General features: G+C 33.0%; 1 protein-coding gene across 1 annotated transcript; it reads right to left on the reverse strand.

Annotated features, from left to right (window-relative positions):
• Positions 1-429: 429 nt before the first annotated feature.
• Positions 430-3283, reverse strand: LOC127079211 (gibberellin 20 oxidase 1-D). The gene is made up of 3 exons (XM_051019624.1): positions 2631-3283; positions 958-1279; positions 430-855 (listed from the first exon to the last, which is right to left on the reverse strand). The coding sequence occupies exons 1-3, from the start codon at positions 3200-3202 to the stop codon at positions 589-591; spliced, it is 1161 nt and encodes a 386-aa protein (XP_050875581.1). The 5' UTR covers positions 3203-3283; the 3' UTR covers positions 430-588.
• Positions 3284-10660: the final 7377 nt, after the last annotated feature.

Consider the following 10660-nt stretch of genomic DNA (forward strand, 5'->3'; position numbering starts at 1 on the left):
AAGTAAATGGATTCGAAATTGAAACTGAACCGAAACAAAACTGAAAATGAAAAATACTAAAACCAAATTTTAAAATTTTTTTAATTCAAAAAATGTTTAACGTTTGGTTCTTTAACAAATGGTTCGTTTTACAAAAAAATGTCTTATAACGGTTTGGTACAGTTCAGAATTTTGAAACAGTATACCAAACCAATAGTTTTGGTTCACTTCAGTTCTTAGTAAATTAAAACTGTTTGGTTTGATTCGAATGAATTTTGAACATGATTTAGTTTGGTTTGATTTTGGTAAATTAATACTGTTTGATTTAGTTCGAATGAATTTTTAGCATGATTAGAGACAAAAGAAAGAAAAGTGAATTTCAATCTCATACATTTGTACATCACATTCTAGTATGTAGTTGCAAGCTAGTCTGTGCACAAAAACCAATCATACCAAACAGAAACATTTATATAATCACATCACTAGCTTTCAGATATACACATGATAATTATAGCACGTTAATAATTTGTGGGGTGCCACTTATGCAGAGGAAACAGTGAAGTAAATTAACAATAATAGCAACATTAAAAAAATTGAAATCATCATGATTCATAATAAGTTGGAAGAGGAATGCCACTGAAAGAAGCTTTGAAGCGTAGCAACATCAGCTCTGTAGTGTTTCTGTGTGAACTCAAACAAACTAGCCCATGTGAAATCAGGGTACTTTCTTGCTTCGTTTTTGCTTAATAAACTTTCTAATGGTTTCACAACCTTGTCTTCTCTTGGACACACAAAGAAAACCAATGATTTCCTTACTCTATATTTGTTCACCAATGCTCTATGCAGACAACTCTTGTATCTCCCATTTGATAACGCCTGAATATCCATACAAAAAACCAATATTAATGTCAACTAAATATTTATAAAGATAATATTTATATTTATTTAAAGATAATATTTATAAATAAGTTTACTTACCATGAAAGTATCACCTATGTTTATGACTAAGGCATCAGATCTAGGGCGAACAGAAAGCCATTTGTGATTTGCAAAAACTTGTAATCCTCCAACTTGATCTTGATGAAGAATAGTTAATGAAGTAGGGTCAGAGTGAGGGCCTGTACCAAAGGTGAGACCTGAACTTTTGCAAGGTGGATAATAGTTACACCTCATTATTGAGTCACCATCTTGAAAAAATCTTCTATAATGCAAACGATCTATCCCCAAACTAATGGCCAATAGCTCCATAATTACTAAAGCTAATTCATTCATTGCTTCACAGTACTTTTCATACACCAATCTATCACATCATAAAGATAAAGTCAAAAACCATGTACATTGTATAGTTCATTTGACTTCCAATAATTGCAGCATATCCTATCAGCTAATATAGTTGTTTGTTCTTGTTCTAGTACTTGCTGTGTGGACAGAGAAATCTCAAATTTTTTGAAGCTGGTATAAAAAGTTAAAATTAATTTTTTTAGTTGAGTTGTGAATTTTTGTAAGAGGTTTTATTTAACCGTCGTGTCGTGATATATGTGTATAGAGAATCTTATTATTATAATTTTATAAAAAAATCGTGAGGTTATCTATTATAGTTCGTCTTAGATATCTCTACTTATATGAAAATTGTAGATGTCTTAATAAAGATAATAAAACTAAAATTTGATATTTTTTATACTATTTAATTTCAGTCAAACAACTATAAATATGCTGATTACATGAATACATGAGATTGACAAGATGTGAAATGCTAATCAAATAAATTTAGTATTGACTATAAGAGGAAAGATGTGTAGATCATCCATTATCCATTGATAGATAGTATATCATTAGAAGAAAAGAACGAAAATTAAATATTAAAATATTACCAATTTAGTCACACAATTGGCAATTTCTATAAATATTTATAAGTTATTTTCTATTTATTTTATAAATTCTCTAAGGCTTTTTTACTTTAAATATAATTAGTTTCATTTTTATATAATATGTTTATAAAATAAAATTGAAAATAAATTTCAAATGTATTTTATAAAAATCATGATAAAAAATACTTAAAGTAAACAAGGCTTAAATTTCTTATAAATATAGTTCATAACTTATATAAAAAAAAATTTATTTTTATTATAAAAATAACTCATCCATAAACACTTCTTTATATAAACAATTTATATGATAAACGTTTGTGTTATAACTATAAATAAATATTTATTCATAGAGAACAAAGATCATCGCTTTTTTGAAGAGTTAGTTTTTACTAACATCTAAACTTAGTCATCTTACTCATATGTTTCCTTAATGTTATGACGCATTTATGCATGAAGTATATTTTTTATATATTTTTGATTGTTGAATCATGATTAAATAATTTAAATATTTTTATATCTATTTAAATATTAAAAATAAAGAAAAATATAATAAATTTGAATTGTATCATCTTGATCCAACGAACATCAACATGGAAAATGTGTGATTGTGAATCTGATTTCAAATTCGAGTTTTTTACCAACTTAGTCACATACTTAGCAATTAGATATTTATATCTTTTTAGTTAAGAAATTTTGGCTAAGGAGTTATAGTGGGTCAGTTCCAACAAAATAATGTGACAAAAGTGGACCATGCATATTAAAATGAATTAATGTCAACCTTACCCTGTGTTTTGAAACTCTTCACCTAAGACGGATTTGAAGTAGTTCACAATCTGAGGGTTGGAGCTATTTTGATGATGATTGTATACAAAAGAAAATGTCTCTTTCCATGGTAATTTAGAAGAGTATCTATCTGCATGAGCACCGGAGTATCCAGAGATTCCACCAGCTACCCTCTTAGCACTCAACTTCTTGCTAATAGGTTGCTTGAAAATGGAATCAACTTCACAATAAGCATCATTGATAAGATCTTGTTCAACACCATGATTTATCACTTGAAAAAATCCATGGTTCAAGCATGCTTTTCTAACAAGCTCGGCGGCACTTGCAATAGCTTTTTCATCACCAGCTTTCATGATACTTAGGTCTATGAGAGGTTCTTTTAGTTCTTCTTGGGTTGTGTTAACTAAGTCTATAGATGGCCAAATGAACTCTTTTGGTATGTTTACTTGTTTTTGAATCATATTTGAGTCAAATATAGAAAGCATATTTTCTTTTTTGGGCTCCTCTGCTTGTGATGAAGGGTGAAGTACAAGAGTTGAAGTGTTTGAATTCATTAGAGGAGCCATTTGCATGTACCAAAAGAATTGAAGGAGACTCTATATATAGCTAGCCGGGAAGGAAGACACGTAAAAAAATAATTGATTGAAAAGTATAATATTACCACTATATAACTAAAAACCATTGGAAATTGTAAAACAAACATTAAAGTTGTATATATCTCAAGAGTGTTAGTATTGTCAATAATTAATCATTCGATTCATTATAAATATACGCGCACATTAGTGTGAGATTCTCGTGCATGCACAAACGAAGGTTCATTTAAAGTTATGATGATATTTTGATTTAATAAATATAGAGAGAGAGAGAGAGAGAGAGAGAGAGAGAGAGAGAGAGAGGAGAGAGAGAGAGAGAGAGAGAGAGAGAGAGAGAGAGAGAGAGAGAGAGAGAGAAGAGAGAGAGAGAGAGAGAGGAGAGAGAGAGAGAGAGAGAGAGAGAGAGAGAGAGAGAGAGAAGAGAGAGAGAGAGAGAGAGAGAGAGAGAGAGAGAGAGAAGAGAGAGAGAGAGAGAGAGAGAGAGAGAGGAGAGAGAGAGAGAGAGAGAGAGAGAGATAGAGAGAGAGAGAGAGAGAGAGAGAGATGAGAGAGAAGAGAGAGAGACGAGAGAGAGGAGAGGAGAGAGAGATGAGAGAGAGAGAAGAGAGGAGAGAGAGAGAGAGAGAGAGAGAGAGAGAGAGAGAGAGAGAGAGTTAGTTAGTTAGTTAGTTAGTTAGTTAGTTAGTTAGTTAGTTAGTTAGTTAGTTAGCTAGCTAGCTAGCTTTTGAAAAAAAATTCAAATAAAATCAACATTATTCTAATAGGCCTTTTAGTTGTATAATGACTCGATTGTTGAATTGAAAATAAATCACTATAATAGGCATATCAAATAAAATGGAAATCAATCGACTTCGATCAGACTCAACTCTAAATTTAATGAGGAAAAATTGATTCAATTAACAGCAGGTGTGACTCCGAAAAATCAAAATTTTAAAAATGAGGGTGGGACGGGTGTGGGGGCTGGTTTTGATACCCAACCCGCACCTGACCCACCCCTACCCGACCATTAAAAATTTATTATATTACCATTAAATTTATTAATGTTATTGAATATGTCATTTTGATAATTTAATATTTATTATTTAAATTAAATAATATTTATGATTATTTATGTTGAATTTACTATTTAATTCCTATTTTTTTATTTTAAAAAAAAAAAATATGAATATTCAGAAATACATAAATATCTTTTATTTGGATAAAAAACATTTCGATTTATAGAGGTTGGGGCTCGACGGGGAAACCTACCCTCATTATGGATGGGGTTAGTGCTCAATAATCATCCCAACCGAGTTTGGGGTGGAGGAGTATATGGATGCGATAGAGGGGGACTAATAATGTTTAAATTTCCCTGGTCCTGTTGTCATACCTACACTATGCTATTAATGAGACAAATAATTAATAATTATATATTAATGATGTAATCAATGATAAAATAAGGATAATATGTGATTGTTTATTTTCAGATACATTTTTTTAATATTTTTTTTATGAATTGGGTATCATTTGGGCGCAATTGCAAAGACTAATCCCTCGAGCCGCGTAGGACCATAATACATGGTAAATCTCTCCCTCACGAGTTTTAACATTGTTGCGTGCCCATGACCAGTTTCGAATCTAGGACCTATGGTTAAACTGGAAAAGACCCCAATCATCTCATCCAAGGGCTCTTAGGTCATTTTTCTTATATTTTAGGAGTCATATGTCATGTGCTCTTTGTCATATACTAAAAAGAAAAACCTTAATAGTCGGGCGGTGGCGACGAATCGGAATTTTAAAAACGCGATTGGGACAGGGAATAGGAGGGGAGGGGAATGAAAATTATTAAATTACCAATATACTTATTAATTTCATTACCCATTTACACTTATTATGTTAGTATGTTTTTTATGATGTAATATTTAGGAATCTGATTTTTAAATATTCAAGTTTTGTGATTATTTTATGTTCAATCAACTATTTAATTAATTTATTAGCTTTTGATTTTATGATGAAATGAAATATGAATATTCAAAAACACATTAACACATTTTATTTTGATAAAAATATTTTGGTTTCTGGGGAACAATCGATGCGAGGAAACCCATCCCTATTGGTAATAGGGTGGGTGTTCAGTATCATCATCGGTTGGGTTTGGAGATGAAGTGATATATAGATACGGGGCGGAGGTGATAATGTTTAAAACCTCTCTCGCTTCGCCCTGTTGCCTTAATTACATTGTGTTATTAAAGAGGAAATCAATTCATGACTATATATATTAATGAGACAATCAAGGATAAAATAGAAATTATGTGGTTGCTTTCATCAATGACATTTTTCTTAAATTTTAGGAGTCATGTTATATATATATATATATATATATATATATATATATATATATATATATATATATATATATATATATATATATATATATATATATATATATATATTCTTTTTGTCATGGAGAAAAAGAGAAAACTTTAGTAGTTTTCAATTTTTTATTGTAAATTTTATCTTTTTACTTGGACTCTTTGTTGCTAAGTTGTATTATTTTGTTTTCAAAAACAAATTTTTAAAATTTTATTATTTTGTTTTCGGTAGGTTTCCAATGCTTTTAGTGTACTATGCAAAACAAGTTCTTATACTATAGACAATAATGAATATAGACTTGAGAAAACTTAGGAGTTAACTTTTTGTTGATTGAGAAAAATTGAAAATCAAGTGGATAAGATCCGTTTGTAAATTTTTAGGATTTTTATGACTATTTTTTTCGATATAACATGATACTTTTAGTTTGACATTATTAACTATTTTGTAATTTGAGATATTTGTAATACGTAACTCTTAAATATGATTTAAGGTTTGTATTTGCTAAAATTATAATATTTCGCAATCCTTAATGATTAAGGACTGTTAGAGAATTTTAGGGTTTATTCTATGGTTTAGAGCTAGCTCACGCAGGAAGGTGAGAAGCTCTATATATCTCATATTTGCGTAATCAAATTGGATCCCCCTTTCAACCTCAGGGTTCTTATATTTATAGAAATCTCTGGATCTAGATCCCAAACTCCTAAGAAATATAATTCTCTCCAAGGAGCATCTGAGTCAAAGGGGAGTATACCATGTTATATATATCATGTTGTCCCTCTGAATTGTATACCATGTTATATATAGTCCACTCTGCATTGTTATGGACTATTATTTGGGACAACATGGTATACTCCCCTTCGACTCCCACTTTGGATTATTGTGGACCAGAACATATCACTTCCACATTTCTCATGGAAGATGATTCATGCCTCATCTAAATGATGTATGCTCAAACTAATCAATTGGCAACTAGGAAGTTGTTTGGGCGATACATTACGCCTTTCCATTCCCATTTTTCCCTTTATGGGCATGTGCAAATATACCAACACACAACTCCTCAAGCATAAGGGCTTGGAAAAGAATAAGTTATTTAGTTTAGCTTTCCTATCCTAATATGGATGCATCCCTCTGAAAGGCCTAGAGCGAGCCTCTCACTTACAATAAAAGTCCTTCAAGCCAAATGAGAGGTTCATGATATAATTCGAGGTATAACCCGGGGTGTCAATGAGGTGAATCATTACATGTTAATCAACTGAGGGAAATCAAATGTCAGTCAGCTGAGGGAAATCAAGCAATAGTTGAGGGAAAACATGTGTTACACTGAATGTGATCAATATTGATTTCCCCAAGATCTAATTTTGGCCTTACTCCTTACATGTATCTCTAACGTGGGGAATGTTTTCCTTTTCTTTTAACTGTTGAGATGCCTAGTGGGTGGCGGTATATTACCTCTACGATTGGGCTTTCCCTCCATATATAAAATTTCAGCTTTCCTCATTAAATCTTTTCTTCATTCTATCCTTCCAAACTTCTATCCATTTAGGTAAGATTTCTTATAGGCACAAAGTGAATTCATTTCACAAGTTTTGGATTGTGGTTGTAGGTATGATTATGTTATTTACTCTCTCTCTCTCTCTATATATATATATATACATATATATATATATATATATATATATATATATATATATATATATATTCTTAATGGCAATTATTAGATTTTAAAATGTTTAAGGATTGGGTACACACCAGCATCGTGAATTAGGTATGTGAAGTTGTAACCACCCTAGTAGTTTTTATAATGATTATCTTGATCTTGTTATTATTACTAAGAGTCGATGACGGAGACAAATGTTAAATGTTTTAACGCCTAAGTCTTTGCATCTTTGTATTCTAATGTAGAGAGGATAGCTCTTTTTCAACGGAAAATCAGACTTTCCAATACTGGACATATGGATAATGTGATTTTAGAACCATGTTCTGAGGGAAGATGGACAACATGGTCGTCCTAGATGGCTCGTCCACCCATCCCTCCTACGTGTATCTCCTTGTTACTCACCATTTTGTGGTTTTAATACCTTTTATGTTGTTTTAAGCCAGATTTATAGCAAAGGAAAACATTGATCCTTCTCAAATTACGCCAAACGTCTAGGCATTTGAAGTTATATGTCAATGGTTGGGAGTATTTCCTACCGTCGGGGTATTCATTTCTTTTTAAGGCGTTAAAGTCAATTCCAAAAGTGGCTTGGTGACCTTATGCGGTCTTCCAGGAATAAAATTGAAAAAGCCCTACTCAAACCCTTATAAGGATTGAAAGGATAGGTTATAAGGTTTAGGGGGAGATTGTGCCTCAATGATCACGACTGGGGAGAGTGGCGCCCATCGCTTATCTTTTTATTAGACGAGTAACCCAAAGACCATCATATGTTTTAAATTTTATGCCCTTACACTAGATGAGAAAGAAAAGGTCCAAGTATTGAACGATTTTGAATTTATGAGCTCTCGTGCCCTGATCACGCTAGATCGAAGACACGATAGTGGAATAGACGAATACTTGGGTAAGTTTTTGGTCAAGAAAAAACTCTTGCTTTAAGTTTATTTATTTGTTACATTGTTTATATTTTTCTTGTACCTTTCATGTAGACAAAATGTCTAAAATTCCGCTAGCTGAGAAGAAGGGGTACTTGGCCAGGAAGATGGTTGAACATTAATCAAAGAATAACTCTAAGAGTCACCTAGGATACGTAATGACATTGGAGGGAAAAATTCATGTCGATGACTATGCCATGGCTGATGCCTACCCCCCTAAATTCCTAAAGTAAGGAGAAGGTCCTTCACTTGTTTCGAAGGATGGTATCTGACAATTTCTAAAGAAGGTAAGGATGATGGGGAGTCTATTCCAGCGAAGGATTATTCTTTCCCATAGCTTTCTTTATGGAGATATTATTTTTTTGATTCCATCAATTTTACTGAGAGTCGCCTCCCTTTTCTCGAGACTTTACCCATTGATTACAAGGTTTTTCTTGAAAAATCATCCATCGAGTTGTCGAGGATGACAGAAAACCACCTGCTGATGAAAAGGGTCTAGAGGGAGAAGTATAATCAAGTCATTTGTGAATTGAAATCCAAGCATGAAATGTCCTAATGGAGCATTTCCCAACGTTAGGAGAAAGTGAGGACCTTGATGAAAGAGAATATTTAAAGACCCTACATAAAATGGTGGAGCTAGAGGCACGAGCTTACGCTACTGGTCAAAAAAACCTATGTGGGTCTCTTGAGGGAAGCCTCAACTCTCTGAATAAACTTGAGGGGGAACTGTCAGCACTCAAGGACGACCTGGTGGAAACCTCTGACTAGTACCTTAAGCAGGAGAAGGAACATCTAGAGTTCCTCTCTTCGGGGTTAGACTTGAGTCAAAAGGATTTGTTCAAGGTAGTATGTGATGGAAAGCTTATGGATGAAGAGGAATTCCCGACTACTGGTGGTGTTTCCCTAACTGATCATAAAGTGACATAAGTTGTCATTCTCTTAGAGAACTCTTTAGAGGACCAATGGGCTGATGGCTTACTTATTCATGCCTTTAGTGGCTTTTTGTAATGGTTCCTAAACGGCTTATATAATTATTTTTCTTTCCAAGGCCCTTAGAGGCTTCATATTAATTTTCTCCTTTTTGAGATTTAATTAAGTGAAGATTTTCATACCCGCATCTTATTTACATGGCTTACTTCCCAATATGGCTTGGCGAGGATCCCTTAACGAGGATGACGAAATTTCCCCAAGGGCAGTAAGGATTACTGTAAGAGGATTTAACTTGTGTGATCTCCTCTAGGAGCCGAAAGGATTCCTCTGTGAGGATCCTACATGTGTAATCTCTTCAAAAGGGAGAAAAGGATTCAGGTTAAGGATCTAGTATATATGGCCGTCTTATATGGAGGTTTCGGTAAGATCTCTTTCACTCTTCAGTTCCTGCAAATAAAGTAACAATATTCCCAACTTATATAATAATGTGAAAGACCTCATTAAAAAACCCTTATGCCTCGTTGACAACATAGGTAACAAGAGTGATCCCCTTCAAACAAAGAATGCCATGAACTTAACCTTACAAATGACATAGATGATAACTTACCTAAATAAAAAAATAGTAAATGAAGGTAAGACATTGCTTAACACCGAAACAATTAATTTTTTTTAACAAAGATCTTCTCTAGTTGACTTCGTGCTTACCTAGAATGGAATGGTCATGTCTTCCTCCCTAAGAGTTTATTATCGTGGCTTGGCCCCCAACTTTATGCATATAGTGTTCACCCATATAATCCTAGTGTTCTTCAACGTCAGGCTATCAATGTAGAACTTCTTGGCAATCTCCTGATCTCCCTAGATAAACCTAACTCTCCCATATGAGAGTGACTACTTCATGCAAATATATAAGGTAGATATGGCAGGTCCTAAGTGGTTTAAAGAGGAACCTATAATAATGTTATATAAGAAGGTTGCATCTATAACGAGGTACCTTACTTTAATTTTTCTAGCATTTTCCTTTTCTCCAAAGTTGGTCTTTAGTGTTATATATACCTTCACCTACACTTGTTCACTGAAAAATCCTACCAATGATCCTTGGAAATCTTTGCGGTCCTATCTAAATCTAGGAAAAGCCTCTTGAAAGCACCCCCAATAGAGGATGTTGTAGCGGTAAAATTTTTGATATTAAGTTATTCATTAAGTTAACTCACAAAGAAAGAGTTGTCACCGCGCTTTTATTATTTCCAAAGGAAAAGGGAAAAAGTACAAACAAAACCCAAAGAAGTTTTAAAACAAAACTAATAAATAGAGAAAAGGGTCTGGGGGTTATTTATGCAAAGGGAAGGTATTAACACCCTACGACATTCAATCTTTCCTCATCTAAATAAACTAGTTCATCCAACATCATATTCCAATAAGACTCAGACAGGATTTCACTTTGTCTTTGGACTCTAGTTTATTGGAGGTAAACTTCGACTGGTAAAACTGCGACATTCCCATAAGTCAACCAAAAAGGTGTAGTGTTTGTAGCCTCCTTAGGGGAATTTCGAAAATCCCATAATATTT

The sequence above is a fragment of the Lathyrus oleraceus genome, chromosome 5 (assembly GCF_024323335.1).
Source record: "Lathyrus oleraceus cultivar Zhongwan6 chromosome 5, CAAS_Psat_ZW6_1.0, whole genome shotgun sequence".
NCBI lineage: Eukaryota > Viridiplantae > Streptophyta > Magnoliopsida > Fabales > Fabaceae > Lathyrus > Lathyrus oleraceus.